The 25,225-nt window shown below is 43.1% G+C and overlaps 1 protein-coding gene across 7 annotated transcripts in view; it reads right to left on the minus strand.

Annotated features, from left to right (window-relative positions):
- The window catches only part of ZCCHC7 (zinc finger CCHC-type containing 7), an 87,438-nt gene that overhangs the window by 29,827 nt on the left and 32,386 nt on the right, over window positions 1-25,225 (minus strand). For all 7 annotated transcript variants that reach the window (XM_048292156.1, XM_048292157.1, XM_048292154.1 and 4 more), the window contains one exon: window positions 961-1,004. In XM_048292156.1, the coding sequence (XP_048148113.1) occupies window positions 961-1,004 (44 nt within the window). The remainder of the gene's footprint in view (window positions 1-960; window positions 1,005-25,225) is intronic.

The raw sequence follows: 25,225 nt of genomic DNA on the forward strand, positions 1-25,225 counted from the left end.
CTTCAGGAGATTTTTTTTTTTGCTATTTAATACTGCATTTGTGAAGCTTTCCCTCAATTAGCCAAGATACTTTTACTCACTGTGCTATGTCACGACAAACTGGAATTTTCTCCAGAACACAAATAAAACTAACATCAATTGCAAATGCAAGTTACATGTTCCCTTGCACACATTAAGGGAAACTGCTTGGACAAAGTACAATGCTATACAAGTCTGGATGAAATCTGCAATTTGCAATTGTAAAGAAAGACTTAAAAAGGAAAAAGGAAGAAAAAAAAAGAGAAGCTGGAAACAACTGTCTCTCTCCCAATGACCTCACACATACTTTCTGTGTAGGCAGCCAGAATTGAAAATCCTATCTACAACTATCATTGCCTAGTAAACATCACAAGATTAAAAAAAAAAAAAAAGAAATTTTGGATGAGTGAACAGGAGAGGTATAAAAACACCATTTCTCTTCAGGGAAAGAATTTATTAATGTCACTTGATTGTATCAGCTCTACTGGACATTGGAAAGAAAAAGGGAAGGAGTTGGACACAGCAGCTGAAGCTCAGTCCTCCTGGATGCTCCGGCACCTCGCCTGGGAACTCTGGGCTGCAGTTTCTCCACGCCCGCCCCTGCGCCGAGCCCAGGAAGGCACCACACTCTGCTGGCTCCCAGCACTGCCTGGGAAGGGGACCAGGCTGCCGTGAAACAGCTCTGGGGCTCTGAACACACCCAGAAGGAAGAGCTGATGTCCACCTTGCAGAGTCTGTGGAGGCATTCCAGCTCCTTGCATCCCTGTCCCTTCCTGCCTCTGTGCCAGCCCCAGTTCAGGAACTCCTTTCTCCTGTGGGAGGACACTGCTAATTGTCCCACACAAACACCACAGATGGGTTTTTCAATCCCATTTACTTTGTTCTGCTTGTTAATAAGCAACAAAATAAAGAATTCTAGAAAAATTTGGATGTTTGTGTTACCTCTAAGTCTTTATGAGAGATGGACCAGTCCACATCAATTTCTCCTGAAAAACAAAATAAAAATTAATTATATTTAATTTATATGAATATTTTTCTATAATATATTCAACATGACGATGACTGCAATTATTGAAACTGCTAACAGATTTTGATATACTAAAGGGGAGAAACTAGTTTCCTCTTTGGTAAAAGAAAGCTATTGACCCACTGGGCACTAAATCTGCCTCACTTGAGTATCAGCCCACGTCCAACTATTGGGAGGAGTTTTCCGGACACCACACTCTTGTCCTGCCCCCCTGGGATCTAAATTCAGGTGGGGATTTAATTCCCTCAGAGGCATGGGCTCCAAAGGTCCCAACTCGAGCCAGTGGAGCTATCCCTGCCTGCATTTGTGGGGATGCCCAGCTCAAGCCCAGAGGTTGCAAGCGTGGGAGCACATGGAACAAGAAGTTAATACAGAGCATACACTTCTCCTCCTTGCGAATTCACCAAGTCTGTGTCTCCAGCCCTGCATCCTGACTGCTGCGTGCCAACACGACTGAGCATAACCTCAGCCACCCAGACTGTAAGCTGAGCAAATCTATTTCCAAACAGGGTTTGGTAATGTGCAATAAATCAGGAAGACACACTGAATAATCGACTGTCACGCCATAACCCTCTCACATGCAGCCTTTGGGCTGGCAGGAGTGAAAAGAAAGAAACCAAGAAGGAAATGGAAGGGCAGTAAGCTAAAGGCATAGGGATGCAGCTACAGCTGTTTGGAAATTCTGCATGTCGACAGCACTGAGCGCTCCGGCTGTGCACACACAGCTGTGCTCCCACAGCAGCTTCTCACCGCTATAGGATTCATGTCAGCGGAGGGGCTCACCTCACCCATGCTTTTACAGCAAGCACTACAACTTGTGTGCAGAGTCGTCCTGCATGTTCGTGAACTTTTAAATGCAAACTGTCCCATCCCAATCCTGCGTCTGACTCTGAGGCATCCACGTTAGTAACACAAATCACAACATTATTGTGATTTACAGACAGCAAAAATTTCTCCAGTTTTGATTGTACTATTAATTTCCATTAGAAGGTGGATGACTGCAAATTAAAATTATATCATCTATAATTTTATGCCTCCTCTTCATTTACTGAAAAAGTCAGTAATTTTGCCTGAAGCATGTGATGTAGTATCTGGATACAAGATATTTCACTCAGGTGCTTCAGAGCTCAACACCTGCTTACTGCTGCTCTTCATTCAAGTCAGGGCTCATACCACCTGTTCTCACCTGAACTACACTGTGAAGTATTTTTATTTTCAACACTTGCTCATGCCAATGACTGTCACTGAGACACTGATAAAGCACTAACTGGCCTGTTAAAAAAGTGATTTGTGTGATGTATGAACTTGAGTCACCGCACACAAAGTGACTGCCACTGCCAGGACTCCAGCACCCACCTGAACTGTCACCCCAGCATCGTTCGGGATCACAGGGAGGATGGATGGGACAGTGACACATCAGTGCCCTTTGGCATGAGTGAGTTGTGGATATACTTGAGAGAAAATCAAGCCTTTCGAGGCCTGATCATTAAAAGCAAAGACACATTGTCATATTTGAGTGCATTATTTATGGCTCAAATGCCTGTTAAGGAAATTAATTCATAAAGAAAAAGGTGTTTGTAATTCAAAGCTCTGCCTTGGCACTCAGCACTGCAAGTGCCGTGTTGCACAGAAATGCACATGCAGAATGGTCACAGATCAAAATTACCACTGAGTTAACTCCTGTTAATCACTAGGCATGCTCTTCCTGAGGGCAAACCAACCAAGTTTCTCTTCTTCACTGTCAAAATCCCCTGCTTCACAGGGGAAAACCATGATACAATGACTCAAATACTCCTAATACAAGAAGCTAAAACTGCTCCACTCAGAAAATAAATACAAGAGCTTTAATGCTGAATGAAATATTACAACAAAATCTCCTGTTACTAAATCTGTTTGGTGATCTAAAAGTTAATTCTCATTCACAATATATTGCATAAGGCTTTTTTTTCACCTACAATAAATTCTTCAAACTGAAACACCCAGGGAGAGTTTTGATTCTGCAACCAAGGTGAAATCTTGCTGTAGAGACACCTAGAAAAATCTGCAACAATATTTCTCATCAACCACAGTGTTTTGTCTGGCTCTAGATCACTAAATAAATCACAAAACTCTTATCAAATTGACAGATACTTCCCATTCCCTCTGATTTTGTTCCCTTATTTGGATGAATTAATGTGCCCCACAGGCAATCCCGGTGCCCTGTGGGCGGTTCCTGGCCACTCCACCCCCACTGTCCTGGCTGTTCCCTTGGCTCACCCACCAACGTCAGCACCTTGGCGTGTTGGGGCCCCCCTTGTGCCACTCTCTCTCTAGCCTGTAGCCCCTGTCACCTTTGCTTTACTCCTCATCAAGCAGCCTCAGGCGGGCGGCAGGTCTGGGGCTGCACTGCAGAGGAGCCTCCCCAAGGATGCAGTGGTGGCTTTGCCCTGGGACAGGCAGGCAGCTGGCACCCACAATGAACACAGACTGGGTCAGGGAGCAGAGGTGGGCTCACCAACCCACCGGGGTGCCCGAGGATGATGCTCTCCCATCCCACAGACCGCGACCCAAGGCACAGAGGGCAGTTTTGGACAGACGCACGGCAGTTGCTCAGAGCTCCATTCCTCGCAAAGCCTTGCAAAACACCTGCCACCTGATGTCCTCCAAGGCCATGCCAGTACCACATTAGAGCATTTCATGCTTTTTATAAGGTGGGTATGCACACAGAAGGTGGAATTCTGCCTGAAGGAAGGGCTGTGATTGCTTATTTTTGTATTTACTTTATTTTTTACTCTTCCAAATACAGCAGTTCAAAGACTGATCCAGACAATCTCGGTCAAGATTTCCCTCTTTTTCTGTGGAGAACTTGCACATGCAAAACTTACTTAAAGCATCCTGTGAGTTAAATAAAACCAAGAACATCTCTGATATATTTGTGCTTTTAATCTTCCTCATATTCATTTATTAAACCCTACCTCCTTTTAATTATATTAATTTCTACACTAAGTTTAATACTAAGATTAAGATGAATTCCTGTGCTATGATTATATATATTTCTATACTAAAAAAATACAACAGACTTTACTGTATAAACTTCTTACATTTATACTTTGAGAAAATGGTGTTGTCAAACTGCAGATCAGGGAAGAAGAGGATGTAAAATATACACTATTTATATGAAAATGGAAGCCCTGCACAAGGTTCTCCCTTTATCAAGTACCACATTTTGGCTGTCCTCTGCCCCTGCACAATGGGATGAATGGCAAGCAACAGCTTTGCTTTTATTTAAAGAAAAATTTTGAAAGATCATTGAGATTCACATGTATCCCTCCAGCAGCATGAAAATGTAAATTTCTGAGCAGCGCTCGGGGTGAAGCCAGATTTAGGACCACTGTTCAATGTGCATTCAAACCTCCCCTCTTTCATCCCAGACAGAGAGAGGAGGGGAGGAGGGAGACGGAGGACCAGCAGTCAAAACCTGAAATTGCCCGGAGGAACAATCTGCTTCCACAGAACAAAACACTGACTCAGAATAAACAATAAACGGTTCACAAAATTTCCTTATCTGCTGTGCTGCTCCACCAGGGACCCCAGCAGCTGATCGGGCTGCCCTGGCCAGGCAGGGCACTGCTGGGCATGGGTTGTGACTCCCCCCCAAAATCACACTAGTATTTTGCTCATCAGGGCTGGGAGAAAACATGTCCTTGCACAAGCTCTGCCTGCCCTGCAAGGGTTTGTGTCATCCCCTTCTTCAACAACAGAGAAGCTGCAGAGCATGGACATCCAACTTTGAAAATAAAACACTAAATTTCCCAAAAGAAGAAAGCAAGTGGCCATGTCCCCCCTTCCTTCTAATTGGAAAATACATGATGACATGTATTATATTTATTTTATGGTCAGCCCAGTGAAACAGGACACTTCAAGCTGTGGCACAATGATACGTGGCCTGAAGGGCAAATACATTTCAAAGCTGGGCTTTAAAAATTGGATTTTGACTGCTAATTAATATAGCATATTATAGAATAGAGAACTCTAATTATATTCTAGTATAAGATCTCCGTGGCAAGGACTGTTTCAGACATATCTCTGAACAATATTTACCATACCAGGGCACAGCTTCTGCTGCTAGTGGAAAGGCATTTTAAAATTATAAGCCTTAAAACCCCTAAAAATCACTAGATCTGTATGAATTTCAAATTATGACATATATTACATATATCTGAAAATTCCTGCTTATGTGTGAACTGAAGTGATTGAAGTCTTACCGTAATGCAGCTTGCTATAATGAGTTTCACATTTTCTGAGCCCAAGTAGCTCTTCTCACAAAAGAAAGAGGAATGACAGTATGCCAGCGTAGCAGCCAAGCACTGTCCCAAAACAGAAATCGAGGTGGCCTCCCGACAACAGCTTTGGTAAAGCACAGGAATTTGGGTTTCTATGGACCAGGACATACTGTACATCTCTCCCTTCTCAGAAGAGGTATTCCAAGAGCCTACAGACATGTGTGTGTCTGCACGGCCATGCCTGTCAGACTGCGTCTGCTTATGTGCGTACAGGTGTGTGTGCATGCACCCCCACATGCATTTCACCCGCTATTTGGCCTGCTGCAGACCAGCCATGATGGAGAAGAGCTTGGTCCTCCTTGTGCTGACTGAAGCTCCCATTCCAGCAGCTCCAGGTCCATCCCAGCAGGGACCCCTCCCCACAGGGAGGTGATCAGTTGCCATGGGGTCGCAGCCCCCTCTGCACACCCCACCTGCTCACACCAGCTCCTTGGAGGGGAAGAGCATCAACCCTGGTGTGTTTTTCTTAGACATTTCTACTGATTTCTCAACTTCTCCTTGATGAGATGATTTACTTAAAAACAAAACACCTGCTGTTTAACGGAATACCTGTCAATATCTCTTTAAGACAGCTTTAAAAGAGATCCATAAGACCCGCAGGGAAATCAGTCGAAGGAATTGTTGACAGAAGTTCAATTTGAGACATTTTCTCATGGCAAAAAAAGGCTCTCATGCCAGTCCCCTTCATACCTAAAATTATGTATGTGCCAGTAATATGCACATGTTTTGGCAATAGGGAAATCCCTGCAATACTTTATTCTTAGCAACCTTTATCTGCCATTTTCGAAAAGCATCACAAAATCCAACAAACAATACTCAACCCATTTTGAAATTAATTAAAACGTAAGCAGTTGACTGAAGCAAAGGCAGGGCTGGCCAAAAGCAAACAGAGTTCAAACAGGAAAAGAAACTCACAGAGCTCTGAGCAGCCCTGCTAAAGCAGGAAAAAAAAAAAAACAGGAGCTGTAAAAGTTACTTTAAGCAAACTTGAGCAGCTATGACCCATGGGGGAAGACTTAACCATCACTGCCAGAGAGGAAAGGTCTGGCGGTCGGGGTACGACTGGTGCTCTAATCCCCCAGCAGTGTGCCTGCTGGTGGGGCCCCGTGGCTGGGCTGGGGTGGCCACTGCCAGGGACATCACAGACCACGGAGTGCAACACACACAAGCTAAGAGCACCTAACCAGGCAGAGACATGTATTTGTGGTGTTAAAGCAGACATTGATAGATACAGAAATCACCGTATCCTGCTGCTCTACCAGGAGTTGGATCCCTGATGCCACATGTTGGCTCTGTACCCCGTTTCTGTGTCAAACAACCTCTCCAGCGACCCATCCTGCACCCTCCTCCACACATGTGCCCCTCTGTGTCTCCCTCAGCTCCATTTATTCCAGCAGCTCAGTGTGGGTAAAGAGCCTCATGTACCAAGTGGGAATAAAAACGTGCAGTGAAAAAAGCATAAGACAATTCTGTAAATCATATTTTTGTGGAATATATGTACCATTAAACTGCTGCTTCAGCAGGGAAACACATGCTAAATATGATCATGTAGGGTGCCCTTTCCATTATGTAAGTATGCATAATTTCCTGTCTGTTTTCTGTCTGTGCTGTAACAGTGCTTCCTTCAGCACTGGCCACTGCTGGCCATGTTAATTCACAAAACTCAGCGGCTCATGATTTTCAAAGCTTAGCGCAACATTTGCAGAACAAAGTAGGTTTTTCTCTCTTTTTGGTGGGTACAAGTATGGGGACCACAGGAACAGTTAAATTCATGGCATGGTTGGTCTACCACACAGTCGGGGGAATTCTTTAAATAGAGCCTGTCACTCTCTTTGCCCATCAATGGGATTTCCTTCTCAAACTGCTGATTCGTTCAGGTACACAACAGAGGAAATTTCAGTTAACCTTTGTTTCACCCCGGGGAAAAATCTGTCTGAAAAGTATAAAGTGAATAGATTAAAAAAAAAAAAAAAGAAAAAAAGAAAGAAAAGCTGCAGGGTTATTCTTCCTAGTGTTCACAGCAGTCAAAGTTAAACAGAGAAAAGGAGGCAAACATGAACATTTTATTCCCACCAGAGAATAAGGTATAATATATGATTTAGAAATTCCATTGTCTATACTGTGATTTCTAATTTAGAGAAGGAAAGGCTGAACACAAATCTATTGTTCTCATCGGGTGCATCAAGATTTCACTTTTTTATTTTTTTCTATATGACTGAAAAGGGAATAATACTTTACTTTGAAGAGAAACCCTTTTTAGCTATTTGATTAAGTTGTTTGAAATACCTTTTAGATTCCAGCAATCCTTGGTGAAGAGAAAAATAATAAATACTAACTCAGAATTACATGTGAGAAAATGAAAACAGGGATAAAACCAAAAGTACAGTAATAAAATAAAGGGAAATTTCAGGATACGTTACTGCCAAAAAAGGTCTAAGTTATTCATAAAACCCCCCGTTTTGAGACACAATTGTAATTTCAAAACAGGAATAATAATTTTCATTTCCTAGTGTCATTCATCTGACAACATGTCTGCAGCATTTGCTGTGGTAGCACACTGAGAGTTACTGCAGACCTATGCCCAGCAAGCCTCTGCAGAATGGACAGATGGACAAACGGACATGGAGCTCAGGAGCATGGCCAGGGCCTGGGCACGCACGGCTGTGAGGTCTGGGAAGCCTGAGCTCCAGTGGCAGAGGTATTCTGAAATGCCTTATGGGATCAATAGGTTGCCAAGAATTGACTCAGCATCACCAAGACTATTTCTGTGTTTAAGTGATGGTGATTTTGTCAGCGGCTGCACAACCCTTCACCGGGCAGCTCATGGTGGGAGCCAGGGGCTGTGGCGGCTCTACAGCCACGGAGAACCTTCAGCTCTTAATCAGCTCCTGGAGAGGGTGTCTGTCGCAGCCACCAATGTCAGCTGGCGGAGCCTGCCAGCCCAGCCCGGGCACACGTGGTGCTTGGGGCCCTTGTGAGGGTCCCTTCATGGCGGGATGAAATGGGTCTTGGTTAACTGCTCAGACATGAGCCTGAGGAAGACCCTTGCTTCACTCCTCACTGTTTACAGAAGATCAGCAGTTGTGTCCTGGGAGTCTGCTTTGGCAACATATTGCATCTTTTTTCACCAATACAAAACAGATGAAATATAAATATAAATAAAAAGGAGACAACAAAGTCCACAGAACTTTGCTCTGCTAAGGCGTGTGGTGTCTGATCTGCCGAAGTCCCTGTGGCTAAAAGAAGCCATGTAAGGTATGTGCCAACAATGTGACGCGTCTCCCTGTAATGAAATCCAGATTTAAAGCTTCTTGGAAATTAATTGCTTCTTGGAAATTCAATGCTTCAGTTGAATTGCAAACCTAAAACCATTCACCAGTAGCTGCATCCTGGTGAGAAACAACACGGCTCTCTTGATGCTGCCATAAACAATAAAATACGGAAATAATCCCTGAGTTGGAATAATATTGATGTAGATGAATATCTGAAATTTGTCAAGCTTAATTGGGGATCTTAACTTTTTCTCTGAAATTCCCAAAATCTTTAACCCAGGAAAAAATAAATCACATTTCAATGCAGGCTGAGTGCCAGTCTTTGGGTATGGGCCAGAATATTGGTTCAACTTTCTTTTGTGCTGATAAATGGCCCATAGGGCAAAGGCAAACTAAATCATCCCAGCTCTGGTGATTCCTTCCCACCCTCATGCTCAGGCCAGGCTCCCACAAACAGCTCTTGGAACACGAGGAGGACCACCACAGGGTTCCTGGGAGGAGACAGACCCAAAACAGCTCTGAGGGTGGCAGTTCTCAGCACTTTTCATCTCTTCCTGGGAGGACTCAAATGAGCTCCAGACAAAAGGACTCCCAAAGAGCCTGGTCAGAGTCAGGATGTGGGAAATTGCATTACTCTGAGAGCAGAACTGCAGCTTGAGCTGATGCCAATACGGAGACATAGAGCAGGTGAAATTCCTAGTTCTCCATTTTGATCCTCCTGATGGTTATAGCAATAGGAATCATAAGCAGGAGGTTCCTCAAAAATATTCATACTGAACAGAATAATTTCGGGTAACAGAAATTAACATCACCTCATAGATTTGCTATCCATTTGAAGAAATCTCCCCATCTGCCATGCACCCTTGGTGCCCCTCCACATTAAGTCTTCTTCAAACTTGAGCTTTCCAAGAAAAGGGGCGAGTGATGCAGTGACACAGCACTCCTGACAGTGACTGGAAACAACATGCTGATGCATCTGAGGATATGCAACAGCACAGTTGCTCCATGAGAAGAGAGCTCCAGTGTAAGCACTCTGCTCTAATTTGGTCTTCCTGGGCTTTTATGACCTTACCACCACAGGCAGATCCTTTAGTCCATGCCTGAAACACTTCTACAGCAGGAAGAGTTTGAAAGATCTTCTCAACACCTTGGTCATGGCTTATAAAACATGTACCAAGATGGTGCAGTTGGTCTTCCAAGAGTCACTACCATGGAAGACTGTGCTCTGCTCTCAAACTGCCACAAAGGACTGTAGACATCTGGAACATAAAAGCACCAAACAGCACTAGCGTCTGGTGCCTGAAGGTCACATATCTAGAGCCTGGTCTTATGTTGGGCTCTGCAGGGTAGAGATTCCAACACTGCAAAGAATGAGAAGGTACACAATCTCCTTTTCCATTGCAGTCCTAATTTTTGGTGTTACTTTGTTTCACATGAAAAAGACACCCTTTTCTTGGGAACAGAAAACAACTGGAATGGACATCTCAACATCAGCCTTCCGCTCGCAATAGAAAACAGCTTTCCAGGATGTCATTCTGTACTTCGAGGTACAATTTTGAGGTGATGAAAAATGAAGTGCCAAAGAACCACTAAATCTCACTGGCTACAACAGCTCTGTCTTTGCAACAAGGACCACAGCAGAAAACACGCCACTTTCTTTCCTTTTTTCTCTTTCCAAAGAGAAGTGGGGAAAAGGAAATGCTGTCTCTATAATCAGCAAATAACAATTCTTAGTGAGAGAATTCAGTTTTTGCTTGTTCAAAAATACTTCAATGCTGCAAGGAGATAAAATGAATCTGAGACCCCAATTTCATCTCTGTTTCCCACGTATACTGGCACAGTGGTCTCAACAGTGGGGTGTAGACACCCCAGAGCATTCCACTGCAGCATGGGAAGAAAATGCTTTTTTTATCATTAATAAATAAACGAAAACAGATTTTAAAAATAGTGTATACTTGATCTTTCTCTCACTCTTTTTTACCTTCTATTTTGTGCATGCAGTGTAACCGCAATTGACATTTCAATGGTGGGGTCAAAAGCACCTCCTACAATGCTAAAGACATAGTTATTTACACTTTGATCATTTGTCTCCCTGGTTTTGGTTTCTTTTCTGTTTATTTGTTAGGTGTTTTTTCTTTTTTTTTCCCCTAAACAGATACCACAGCAATAGTAAATCCTTCTCACTGCTACCAAAAGGCAGCTCATAAGTATGCTGTTGTAATGAACAAAACTTTCTTCCATATCTACAAAATTTGAGTTCCTTAACAATACGAACTTTTCATACACCTGAGGAGCTTGGTCACTGCACGTCTTGCCCAGGTGCTGCCAGGCAGGGGGCCAGGAGGGATGTGATTAGCACCACATCAATCCCAGTGGGTGCTGCTCAAGTGTTTTCACAGCCTGTGATGTGCCCGAGATAGAGAACAGAACACAAGGACTAGGAGAGCTCACAAGTCTATACTTGATTTTAAGCATTTGAATTCTGAGAACTTAACACGCCATTAGTGAAAATGAATCGGACAACATCAGTACTGAATAGTTAGACTGCATATAATTAGTTTTAAAACAGCACTTAGGACATTTAATACCACTTCTTCCTGACATCAATATAAATGGAAGGCATATTATATGCTAGCTCTTCCTACCTAAATTCAAATACTGTAAGTCTCACCTTTTTGCTGTTCAAGTAGGAAACTGTTATGCACTTCATATTTATATTTTTTCATTTAATTTACAATGATGTTTTGCTTGATTAAAGCTGCTTCTTTTTTGTTTCAATGTTGACTTTTAAACAGCAGTACTCTTTACAATATGCAGTTACTTAATTCAGGTCAATTACTTCATGTGACTGAGCTGAAGTGAATGTGAAATATTTGTATTAATCCAAGAAAGGTGATGCACATCAAAAGTTGTGATTTCAGTCACTCCTTTCTGATAAAGACTCAATCATCTGAACAGTTCTGCCCATGTGCCTCAGGTGAAAGTCCCCTATGCTGCAGCAGAATCACGGTTCTACTGAACAACTGACTAAATATAGTTTCTATATTACAAGTCTGGGCAATAACTCCTGAAATCTTTGATTCAGGTTTTCCCCGTTCATGAAGACAAGAGGAAGGGATGTCTGAATCCATGACTAAAGGGCTGGTTCCAAAGCAGATCCTGCTTCTACCTAGCAACACTGGGGGAAAAAACAACCAGTCCTAGCACTGAAAAAAATCACCAAGGCCTCATTTAAAATGTGCAATCAACCAAATTTCCTGAGCAGGGTGGTAGCTCGTCAGTCCTTTAAACAAATAATGCAGACACTCTCTCTAACTCCCACCATCTTTCACTGGGCTGTGGGCAGGGAGGAAGGACACAAGAAAAGCAATGGAACATAAGATTGGTGTTCCGAGCCTGTGGCCAGGGCACAGGAGCCACCACTGCTCACAAGGGTCTGTTCTGTTCCTAAAGTCTTGATGAGCTGGGAAGGGAGAGTATATGCCCAATGTTAGGAGAGACACTCCTGAAAGGAGCTGGCACCATTTTACACTAAACATCAAAAAAGACTGACAAGGCTGTGAAGGAGAAAGAGGAAGAGGAGGAGGCAGAGAACACCCACACCCACCCTCCTGCAGACATCTGGTCCCTGCCTGTGGACAAGAGTGCAACCAGTTTGCAGCGGGTACCGCTGTAGTGGCCCCACTGGTGTTCCCTGAGGTTGTCCAAAGACAAGTCCTGTCCTGCTTGGCATATCTCCACAGTGGGATGGCACCCACACTGGGACGATGCCACCGCTGGGTTCACCCAACAACACTGTGCTACCAGAGACCCCGTATTGGTGGTTGGGTACCAGATCTAGCCCAGTATCTCTTCACCGGAGCCTAAATGAAGCTACATCTGCTGGAAGCCCTGCCTGTGGCAGGGCTGGGCCAGTGCTGGCCATGTTGGTGAGGAACAGCATTTCAGCCTGTGACTCACAGGCTGAGCCAGCATGGAGATGAGCACAGGTAAAGCTGCCATACACACTTAGTTCTGTCAGCTGTGAGCTGCCACAAGGTCTAGCCTTAATGCCAAACCCACGTGGTTTAGGAAAAATAATGCAAATCTTGATTGCCAGTTAAAAAACCAGAGTTACAGATTTCTTCCCATACACTTACCTCCTTAATTCAGGGCAAGACTAGAGGCAGGAAACTCCCAAAACGTTATGGGAGAACCTCTGTGTGGCAGAACCTCTGCTGAGTACAACCTCAAACAATTTTATTTCAAGTCTGTGGCATATTAGCAATAAAGAAATGCTGGGATGCTCAAGTTTGCATCTCCTTTTGCCATTAGTTAGTGATTCAGATGATCCCATATGACTGAAATCAGACATGTATTTTGCATTGCTACACAAATCTGAAAATCAGATACTCATTTTCAAAAAAATGTGAAGAAAGCACATTTGAGATGCATTATTTCTACACTTGCTTTCATTTACACCTGTGTTTGTATAAGATCAACAAATTCGATGATGCACTAGGAAAGATGATTACCTTTTATTATTATTTTAACAGAGGTGCAGAGGGAAGCTTAAGGGAAAGAAAATCTGCAATTTGTTACCCAGCAGATCTTCAAATGGTTTAAAAAAATGAAAATGAGGTATGAAAGTAAAAAGCCACATACTCAACGCAAATGCAGGCAAGTAAACAAACTACTTAAAGCAAACAGATTACATCACTCACCAGCAACATTCAAAATCTGGAAAACAAGTGGGCCAACTATTTAAACTGAGAAAGGAACACACAGCTAGCCTCCCTCTTCTGGAAATACAAAGAATGATAAATTCACTGGTTGCCTGAAAAGAACATATCTCAGGAGCTGTAGAAACACTGATTTCCTTTTTTGCCATTGTCTCTGACAACACGCTCTTTGAATTACACACCTGCCTCCAGCCTTCATTATTTCTGTTTCATTATAATGAAGATTATACTTTTGACTTCCAAGGCTGCTCGCTTTGACAAAGCCCTGCAAAACCTCCCCTTCCTTTGCAATCTGACAGTGCCATAACAAAAACCACAAACAATTCTACCACAAATAGGGTGTTTTACCCACAGCACCCCACCCTGCCACCACACAAAAAAGGAGTGCCGTGGAGAATCCAGGTGTCATCACTGCAGGTGCCACTACTGTCACTGATATCAACAGGAGCACTCAGATTGGAACATCTCAGTGGCCTAAGCAGGGAAGAAACAAGTGGAGGCTGTGAGCTGCTTAATTGTAGACAATATTTGCACTGGTGAAAATGTCCAGAAGTGCTGAAGTATCCTAAATGGCCACTTTTAAATTCAAATATCCAATTTTGTAATGAAATCCATATGAAAATGTCATTTAATTCCCTCTCACTTTGAGCTGTATGATAGCCTGTGTGTGCCCACCACCCTTTGGCCACAGTGAAGCCTGGCTGGCACCCACTGACAGTGGAGGTGCTCTGGCTGTGAAGGCGCTGGCAGGTGGCACTGATGGCTCCGTGCTGGACACCAAGTGGCACAGCTGGATCTGCACCAGAAACCAGGTGGCACAGCTGGCTCCGCATCTGCCCCTTCCAGACCCGTCCCAAGGTACCAGGTGCCCTGGGCTGCACCCAGGGCTGATCTGTGTGGCCACAGCTGCTGCTGGCACATGATGAGGGATGGCTGCTGGGCACCAGTGAATTTTCGGTGCTGACCTTTTCATGCTTTTACTCAAGGCTTCTGCTTGTACTTGCACTTTCAAACAGCATTTCACCTGTTACAATCTCCAGCTCCTATGGCTTCAACAAAAAATCAGTAGGGCTGCTGCTGTTTAAAAAGAAAAGCAGCATTCAATTATTTTGTCAGGAACACATTTTACCTGCTGTGATGTGCCACTTGGTTAGACCAAAGAAGGTACCGTGGCAAACCCCCGGGGTTCTTCTGGGCACAGTTTCCAAAGCTTTCGCACATGCCTGCAGTCTTTATTCATGTTGAATTACATAAGTTCCTTTTTTTTCTCTTCTTTTTCTTTTTTTTTTAAATTCAGCTACTCAGGCACTCAGACAAATGTTAAAAAATTAAGTTTCTGTAAACACAGTGTTATCTTAATAAGTCCAAATATTATTAGACTATTCCCCAGGGGAAGAAAAGCAGTATGTTCCAAAGCAAGTGGCTGTATATTTTGCAGAAGGTGGCTACTCTGAAATTAAGAAATGCAAATGATTCTACAGTTTATGTGCCTCAAAGTAAAAATACTGATATTAAATTTTAAAAAGGTAGCATGAGACATTGCTGCTTACGCCAGAGCATCGGGAGGATGCCAAGGGACCCAGAGTGATCCCGGGTCTGGGGTTTTCAATGGCACAGACTAGTGATCACAGGATGCTGGTGATACTCTCCAGTTACCCCTGGCAACCCTTCTCAACTGTAACGATGCTGCCCCACAATAGCTTTCACTGGGCAGCTTTCTCTTCACTTAGCTGAATGCTCTGGGACCATCTGTGTCGGAAAGCATAAAAGGCCAGCCTGCCTGTGGGCCCGTCACTCTGAACACCACCTCTCTGACCCCGATTAAATACAACTTTCAATCCCTTTTGTCCTCCCTGTTGACTTCTCCTATTAAGGGAGCCCTTTGACAAAGAAAGCGGAAGAGTGGACTAAGTGCCCCCAAGAAAGGTGATGTCTGATACTGCTCAACACAAGGATTAGCAAGCCAATACATAACAAAAGCAAGTTTGGGGGAGGGGTAAAGAGGAAAAGAAAAAAATGGTTTTATACAGGTCTTTGACTAATTCAGTAGGTACACAGTTCAACAAATAGCTATACAAGAGGCCTGCTCCCAAAGAAACAACTACCAGGGAACAATAAATTGAGGAGATACCTTTCAGCATGGCGACGCAAGGCCGTGACATTGACAGGAGCAGTGGATGTGTCATTTGCTACCTATGGGTTTTTAAACTGCATGTGGTAGTGGGGAGAGGTGCCAAGAACACTCAGGAAGTTCCTTCAGGGACAGACCTTTCCCTACAGAAAGGTCTTGCAACATATCCTAACTTGGGTCATTTGAGGTAACTGTAATGGGAGTGGGCAACAAAAACATGAACAAGAACAACAGTGGCTGGAGAAAACCTAAATACTTGCACATCAGAGCTGATTGTTTCCAAAGGCATGTACTAAAAACTATCTGCTCTTTGGAATATGCTAAATTTCTTTGTCAAAAAGAAGACATAAAACTTTGCCAGGCAGGCTTGCAATAGCCATGGGGTATCCTAACACAGCACCCTCTGACACTGAAACTAACAGTCGGCACTGGGGAGTGTTCAAGTGGGTCCCAGAGTGCAGAGGCATGGGGGGCAGGAGCAGAGAGAAGAGCAGAGTGCCCACTGCAGCCCTCATCCTTGCCTACCCTCTGCAAAGGGGACCAGCCTCTGGGATAGCCACAATGATGGATGGACAGGAAAATGGGAACCTCGCTGTGCCCCCCAGAGACAGAGAATGACACGTCCCAGGGGCATTTGTCCAAGGTGTGAGGCAGTGGTAATGATGTGGTCATCACAAAGAAAAGTCAGGAAGCACCTGGGTGCAGAAGGTATCTCCACTGAAAAACCTGAACCAAACAGAAGGTACTTCCATACAGCAAAGCAGCAGGAGGGAGGATCGGGGATTTTATTTCCTTGAAAAAAAGATACTGAAACAGTAGAAGTGATCAGAAGAGAGGAAATTGAATAAATGGAAATCCATATACAAAGCAAATCTTAATAGAACCCCAGTGAATCTGGGGTGTTTTTAACACCAGCAGTAATTAGGCCAGGGATGCAAGCACATCAGGCTGCCCTCATGACAAAAAAAGGCAAATCTACCCAGGCTTCTTGTTTAGAATATGCTCACTGTACCATCATAGAACACAATCCCACTTCTAAATAAAAGTTAAAATTGTGCTTGTGTTAGGGAAGAGCTGTATGAGACCCAAGGGATGACCAACAGTGCTGACCATCACTCAGCAGGCAGTGCCTGTAGCTCCAGAGATGGTTCCGGACCTCACCAGGACAGGTTCTGCAATCCTCCTCAGCCATCAGGCTTTTACTGACAGCTTTATTACCATTAAATATCTGCCTTTTACATGTTCTTTTGAAATGTAATGTTTTATTTGGCACAGTCAATTTAAACTACAGATGCATTTCCTTCTTCCTATTTTTGTCTTTTTTTGAAAGGGGGGCAAAAGACATCAGTAAAGGTCCCAAATGGGTGCCACTGAAAATTAGTATTTCTCTATGGACTCCGGAAAGTAATAGATGGGAACCTGTTTCTAATAGTTTTACTTTCTGTGTTATCTGGAGAAAAACAGATTCATACATACAAAGTGGACTGTTTCAGAAGATAGTGCTGTGAAAAATGAAAGGCTGTTCCAAAGTAAAAAGTGATTATTTCAGAAGAAATGAGAAGCTCCAATGTCAACCCTACTGCCTGAATCAGCAAAAAATCAAAGCTTTGCATAGAATAGGAAATTGGAGATTTTCCCTAAATTTACATTTCTTTCTGCTGAGCACATTTTTGCTTCAACGTGAAAGAACTTCTTAGAGACACTCCTAGTTTCAGACACTGCTTTTTGCTACGGTGTTGTAAAATGCTGCTGCCTGGGACTAGAATTCCATTAGTACAATTGGAAGAATTTATGTATGAATGCCAGATATGAGCCACAACAGCCATGGATAACACCATGTAAATGAAAAAAAAATTTTTTTAAATGAGATCTCCTCAGTCATATTGACAACTGTCCAACAGAAAACCCAAAGCCAACTAAAAAATAAAAATTGCAGTTTCTGCTGGCAGAATCCATCAGAAACACTGGTAAAATATTTCCATATATGTCTTTGATATTCAGTGCACTACTACAATAAATCAGGACAAACTAACTCTAGAAATGTCATCCTAAAGCACTGTACTATTACTAAAACCTATGTGATACATAACCTTTGCATTCTATATAGGTATCATCATAATTACACAAGCAAAAAATATAGCTTTGATATTACAATGTCCCTAAAAGAGGCTTCTTCTCAAGACTATCCTCACAATCCTAAGCCTTCAAAAACCTAAATTGCAAAAAGTAAAACTGACTCTGTAAGACATGCAATTTTCAAAAACAAAGTTACAGAACCGAGGCAACCTCAGCCACCATTATGAACTTAACCTTTTGAAAATAAACCCTTTTCTTACAGAAATTGGTTTTTACTGATAACCATTCCTGAATTATCTGCTGGGCTTCTGGAAGACACAGCAGATCACATGGGATGCTGCCATGGGGGGCCAGCTGGCTTCTGAATCATATGGGACTGCCTCGGTATGTGAGCCACTGCTCCCTTGCATGAACTAATCCAGCAATCCTTCAAGACAGAGAATATGCTCACATTACACTTTCTTGAATAGATAAATAATTTACAGAAAATACTGTTGTATGAACTGCCGATTCATCCACAGCAAATATCCACAGTGGAATCTTAAATTACAGGCATGAAACCTCCTAGGTTTGCCAAGACCTCGTAAAAACTCAATGAATAACCATTTTACAACTCAATCAAAATTAATCTGCTCTGTATTTCCTTTACTTTGGCACCATGTATATTAATTGTGTATGATGATCTCCAGACCATGGGCGAGTCTCTTGCACTTCTACCAGACCACAGGTCACCAATGTCTGCAAAGCAGATGGACAATCCAAAAGTCCCAGGCAAGGAGCAAAGATGTTACTTGAAGAGATGAGTGGAAGGAACATACACAAAATAATGAGAACTATGAAAAATACAGTGGCACCAGAAGTGCTAAAAGTGTTCCTGATTGTTGCCATTAGAAGTGTTGCATTTCGCGAGGGAGTGACCTGGCTGGAGTTTTAACTCTAACTAACTCTGCTTTAACCCCACACGCAAGCCAATGTATTCCATCATGTCTAATATAGAAACAAATAGCATTAAACTCAGCAAACATTCATAAATTGCCACCAAGACACTTTTCTTAGGACTATATATCCATCTTTTTGGACATAATTTGTATCCAAACAACATGAATTCAAATAATATAAACACTCCCTTTAGATTACTATTTTACAAGTACCACAGTGGGGTTTCCAGAACCTCCTCAGGAAGGTTTGGGCGAGCACGAGGTGAAGGGGCAGATTTAGTGGCACAGGACAGACTTTAGCAGAGAAAGTGAAGGGATGTTGCCAGCCCTGTGGTGGCTGCATGGCTGCCTCTGGAAGCACCTCCGTGGCTGTGAAGGACACAGAGAGGAGAGCACGTGGCAGGACTACCGGTCTCCTTGCAGCCTCTCATACCATGAAACTCCAATCCGCCACATCATGGAGAGCAGGGCTAAGCAAGGAGTGTTGTGAGGGGCTTGGAGAGACAGAAAATACTGGAATTGCTGCAAATGAAGGGAGCTCACTGGAGCCCAGGCTGTATTTAAATATTGAATTTGGTATTTAATTCAGTAATTAAATACCTAAGTAATTTGTCCAAAGGCAGAGGAGGATGAGCAGATTGGGGAAGAGATAGCAGCACTGACCCTTGATCACCAAGCTGCAGACCACACTTAGGGGTGGCCCATCCCTAAGGCCTCCTGCAGTACCAGTGGCAGGAGCAGACCCTCGCTCTCCTGGGGACAGAGCCACAGCAAAACATCACCAGCACACAGCTGAGCTTGGTCAAGGCAAAATGACACTCTGCTGCATGAAGAGGGATAGGAAAGAAACCAAAAACCAGCCCCAAAACCCAGCTGTGTCTTCAGCTCATGATATCTCAACCTAGTGAGTGGGATTTCCCTCCACCTTCTTGTCTTCCAGCCTCGGAGACTCCAAGTACTCTTTCCCAGTCTGTTCAGCTGAGCTGACTTGTCACCGCCTGCTCCAGAGTGAACTCATCCAGGGCCAAGCCACAAACCATGTCTCACAGAATGGCTATGGTGCTTGGAAAACTGTGAGAAGTACAGAGGCTTCGTCACACACAATACATTCCAGCAGTGTGGCTGCCAGTGCACCAGGGTCCAGATTTCCAGGATTACGCAACAACAGACATGAAAGATATTTTCATGAATGAAAATTTCCTTTTTCAATTGAATTTTCATACACTTTAGTTCTCTGCATGAGAAGGATATCTAACAGGAATTCGTTTCTATGACACGTGTCGTATCAGGGGGGAGAGGGACAGAAGTGTTACCAGTGATCTGGCTGGGGACAATGATGGATGGAGCAGGACAGCCTGAACAAGCACGTGCAAAGCTCACACTTAGTATGTTTTTCCATTCACCTTTTTTAAAGGTAAGGCTGCTCAAACCTCCCAGCAAGAACCAACGGTGCCACCTATGCCATCAGTCACAAAACCTCTGATCCTGGTACTTCACAGCTGATGCTGTTTGTTGCTGTGTCCCCACAGCAGATTTATCTCTGTGCCCTTTATTCCCACTTACTCTTATCATGACACACGGTGGAAAGAAAAGACACCGGTGTAACATAATTCAGACATTTTAAACTTTTCTCTCAGCTGTTTCTGAAACATATCAGTTCCATTCAGGCTTAGAAAAGGAGCTTCAGTATGGGGTGAGGTGTGTCTTTTGTCAGCACCCTGGCTGCTCCCTGTGGCCTCGTAAACAAGCTGCTTTCTTTAGAAATACAGCAGACCTCCAATTTAAATTTATGGAAAGGCTGAACCAGAGGAGCCCACACTCAAATAATTTTAATAACCTATTAAGTTGCGACTTCAGATTCATTTTATAACTGTGTTCCTCAGGGAACAGCACTATCAGGATAAAGATAGAGTTTTTTTTCTTTTAAAGATAAATAGCATCATTAATCTGCAACATTTCTTTTCTATTATCTTTCAAAATGAGGAGTTATTTTGTTCTGATCTTGAGGTAATTAGCCTTCATTCACTAGCCAGAAAATGTCTGTGTTCTGAAAATTAAAAATGTGTCATTAAGTGGAATTTACCATAATGTCATTTATCTTTATATAGTTCATCAGTGACAGCAATGGGCCTGGGAATCCATCAGCTTTTACCGAGGAAGCATTAAAACAAATTGAAAAACAGAATAATCCCAGGCACTCTTTAACACAGTCAAAGCCATTTGGGTAATTAAATAGTGGTATTTAAAGTTTTAATTTAGATTTTCCCCTCTGTTCATCAGCAGTCAAATGAGATGTTCATATTCATAACTGTTTGTAATAAAGGGTTTCATAAAGCAAACAGAATATCAATGCTGTTAAAATTAAAGAGAACACAGAGAAACCTTTCAAGTACAAACAGGGAAGTTCATTCCTGCTGTACCTTATTTTCTGTGGTTACATTGAGAATAAACCCTCGCTGTACCTGGCTTACTCTTCACACTAACAATGCCCAGATTTTGTGATGTCTGCGCTCCTGGGGGTCACAGCCACCTTCTTTCACATTCCTTGTCTTAGGGTGTTGTGTTACTCAGGAGAGCCAACTTCCACAGTTTGCCTCCCATTTCCACTGTTTTCCAAATGTTTGCATATTAATCTCAAACATCTTTCATCTTGTATATTCAGCTCTGGAGAGTGGATTGTTCTGTTGTGTTCCTAGAGTTACTGCAATGACACGACGTGTGCCCGGGAAACCCATATGCGGTACAAATAATGCTAAAAATAATTATTTAGGGATGCAAACAGAATCTATAAAAGCTTTCTAGCATGGTCTTGCTAGGTAATATTAGGCCCTCCATCAGCTTTTGTCAAAATCAAACTAGAGAGAAAAAACTAAGTAGTTGTTTATGAAAACAGTTTCAATTGAATTAAGTCTGAAAAATGACACCCTCAGCACATGTACATCCTCACCAAAACTCTATTGGCTGGGATGCAGTTATTTAAAACAGGGGAAAACATTCACCTATGCTCTCTTCCCAGTGCAGCTGGACCTACATTACACTAAAACTATCAATAATTTACTGTGGAACTTTGGTTTTCTTGTTTAATGTGGTAAAAAATGCCACAGGATTTTAATGTGTTTTCAAATGAAAAGTCTAATAGTTTTTGTTTGCTTTCTTTTAACTAAAGCATTAAACCCCCAAATTATGACTCCATTTGCAAGGTTACGGGGACTTAGACAGACATTTTCCACAGAACCACCTGAGATGTTCTATTTTTTGATCCCAGAGCAGCAGGCTATATATTAAGCAATAAAAGAGGCTCAAATATAGCACCAGATAGAGCCATCAGGAACCTGAATGCCTTTGTAATTTTTCAGGTATGGAGTGGAACAACTCAGCATAGTATAAATCATGTACAATGTGAAATCAGCACAAGCTTTACAGCTCAGTAAATAACAAGACACTGATGATAAACTGATGATAATCTGTTTTTATGAACACTGTTCCAGCAATGCTTAAGTTTTGGGTTTTTTTAAATACAATTTTATTTTATTTTATTTTATTTTGAAATTTAACCAGATGTTTTTGAGCCACTGCTGTACCTTGGCCTCCACTGAACCATGGTCATAACTGCTGTAGAGATCAAACAGAACCCCAGAGGTACATGAACACAACCTGCACTACCTGCCAGCATTAACTGATTTGGACTGCTTTTTAAAATTAAAATTGGGTTATCAAAAGCCTAACATGGACAATTTTTAAAGGCATATGTGGAAGGAAATAGACAAGAGGGGGCAAAATTATGCCCGCTATGTAGCACCAAAATAATTTTTAGAAGTGTCTGGAGATATTTCCCCGCAGTGGGCAGAAACCCCTCTGCCTGCCAGGGGAAGCTGGAAAGGAGCAGAGCCTGTCCGTCCTACACCTGTCAGGACAGCCAACCAGGATACACTTCTATGAGGAAAATTGAAGAATTTGAGCATTTCCAACAACTCCAGCAAAGCAGCATCTGTAGCGTCACCCAGGTGAGCTAACGGCAACCGGCAGCACAGACAAAACAAATGCAAAAATGTTCTTTAAAACGGTCTTCATACCGCAATTCTCAGCGGCAAAATACAACTGGCAGGTTCAAGTGTGCCCCTTGCCCCTCAAACCACCAGCTACCTATTGGGGCAGCAAAAATAGCTCAGCTTTCGGTAATGTGAACTCTATTCTTGTAAAGTTTAACTTCACTTCCTGTGTCTTTGTGTTGCTCAAGGAAGTGAAACTCATGCATTGCATGTTTGTATTATTCCCCCTTATAGCAGACCTGCAGACAATGTCTGCAGTGGTCTGGAGCGATAAGAGCTGCCTCCAGGACACAGATTCTCCTGGGGATTAGGCAGCACCATCTGGGGCCTTGCATTGATCTGCAGCAGCTGCAGCCTAAACATTGGTGCAGGGTGAAAGTGGGTGCTGGTCCTGGAGTGTTTAACAAGTTGCTGCAACTCAGTTTCAATTACAGCTTGCTGCCTTTTGAGAAAAAAAGGGAGAATAAATAACACTGACTCCCCTTCTTGTGAGAGAAGTGCCAGTGGATGCTCGCTGAGGCTCTGTGACCCTCTGTACTGTTCTCTGCCCCTAAGAAAACCCCACATTACGAGGGACATGGTGAGCTAGAGTGGTGCAAAATATTCAATAAAAACAGGACATGGTCAGCAGAACTGGTGCTTTCAGTACACTTGCCTCTTGGCATTCACTGAAAAACATCCAAGTATCTGAAATGGGTAAAACAAACATTTTGAGGGGCTGCAAGTTTAGGTACCCGAAATGTAGTGTTTCCCTCCAGGTAAGGAATCAAAGGTAGCTGCCAATTGCACCTAACTTGAGGCAGATCACAGTCCTGTAAGGATTTCTTTCTCGGCACCAAAAAGGAATGAGGGAGCTGGCAAATCATGAGCACACAGGTTATCTGCTGTGTTGGCCAAGAGAGCCCTGGCCTGGAGATTTTTGGCACGTTTTTCTTTACCCACTCTTTTCTTCCTTCACTGATGCTGTGCTGCAGCTGCACCTTGCTTTGTAATTATATTAAGCAAACCCCAGGGCACTGCCTAAAAACAACAAATCTCATTAAAACAACTACACTGATTTTTTTAAGGAAGTACTTCTGATGAAAAACCTATTAAAAAGACATGGAACAAAACAATGAGCAGGAATAAGGAAAAATTTTGGTATGATCTCCAGGCATGTCACTCAAAGTTGTTACTTCAGCAATGCTAAGATAGCTTTGAATTTAGGTCAGAAGTTTCCATTATTGCTGTTTTCCTGGACTCAGCTGCAAATCTTCACCACGTTCTGTACTGAGGACCAGGAGATGGGATGGCAAAGCCACCAAGATAAATTGGCCAATGCCAGGACACACCCAGTCAGCAGAAAATAATAAAATACCCATCCTGACGTCAGACGCAAGCATGCAACCACCCCACAAATCTCCCACGCAGACACCAGATAATTCCCAGCGTGACATTTTAGGGGTGGCCCTGAACACCCCAGCAATGCTGAGGAGATGCTGGGTGCTTCAGTGATGAATGCTCAGCACCGCCCAGCCAGTGCTGGGACACAGGTGCTCGGAATTACATTTCTACATCCATATTAACTTTTAAATAAAGCCAGGTCTAACTACAAGACTGATTTTAGACCTTTTTTACTTCTTCTTTTTTTTTAATTAAAACAAACTATGGATTTTTGACATTACAGCTGCTGAGAGGAGCATCCCATCTACCGTTTTCCTACCCAAAGCATATGTACCACATGTTGTCCAGGAAATGTGATTGAAGGAAATGTGACTGAAGGAAGAACCAACCGGTACCTCTTCCTCAGGGGCCCGGAGCCACAATCGAGTGCAGAGCACACAGGGCCTGAGGCAGGATGGAACCCTCTGGCTGGTGCAGGGCAGCCCCTAAGCAGCCCCCAACAGTGTCCCTGCGTTCCCCTGTGGTGCTGCCAACTTTTGCCCACCTCCAACCCTAGGTCATTCTGCCCTTGCAGCAGTTCCTGCAGTGCGGCTTGCTGGACTGGGGCCAGGACGATCAGCACTGAGGCCACCAGAGGGGATGAACTCACAAACCACCTGCCCTCATGGCCAGTGAATCTGATGGCCCTCACAGCTCCTCAAGGGTCTTCTGAGCCCACCAAGAATCTCGTGTCACGATAATGACATGGAGCCTGCCCAGAATTTTGTTCCAAACACCATTTCCAGTGGACACTGCTGGTGTTCTTGCACTGAACAAACAACAAAAACTCTTCACTGATCCTCTTCACACACACGTATTACACAGCCCTTCCATCACCCTCCCACTGTCTTCGAGGCCTCGTTTAACAGCAGCAATTAAAAACTATTTGAGGCTGCCACAAAGTGTCACATCTATCTTATTTGAATGCATTTGCAATGCTTAGTTTTGTGTAATGACAGCATTTAACATCATAAATACAGACGCAATTTTAAATACCTGAGAATCAGGTTCCAGATCCAAGAAAAGCTGATGTACACAATACCCTTTGCTGATGGTAAAACAAAAATAATTGCATTTCCGCAACCAATAACCCATATGTCTTTAACTTTTTACCTGTCCTACTCTTGCCAGATAATCTGTTAATATGCCAAGTTAATCATACTTCTGACGTACAAGTATAGCTCAAAAAGATCTGCTACTTTTGCACTACTATAATGAAGATATTATATTTGACAGGTAGATACTAACA

Source organism: Corvus hawaiiensis, chromosome Z (genome assembly GCF_020740725.1).
Source record: "Corvus hawaiiensis isolate bCorHaw1 chromosome Z, bCorHaw1.pri.cur, whole genome shotgun sequence".
Taxonomy (NCBI): Eukaryota; Metazoa; Chordata; class Aves; order Passeriformes; family Corvidae; genus Corvus; species Corvus hawaiiensis.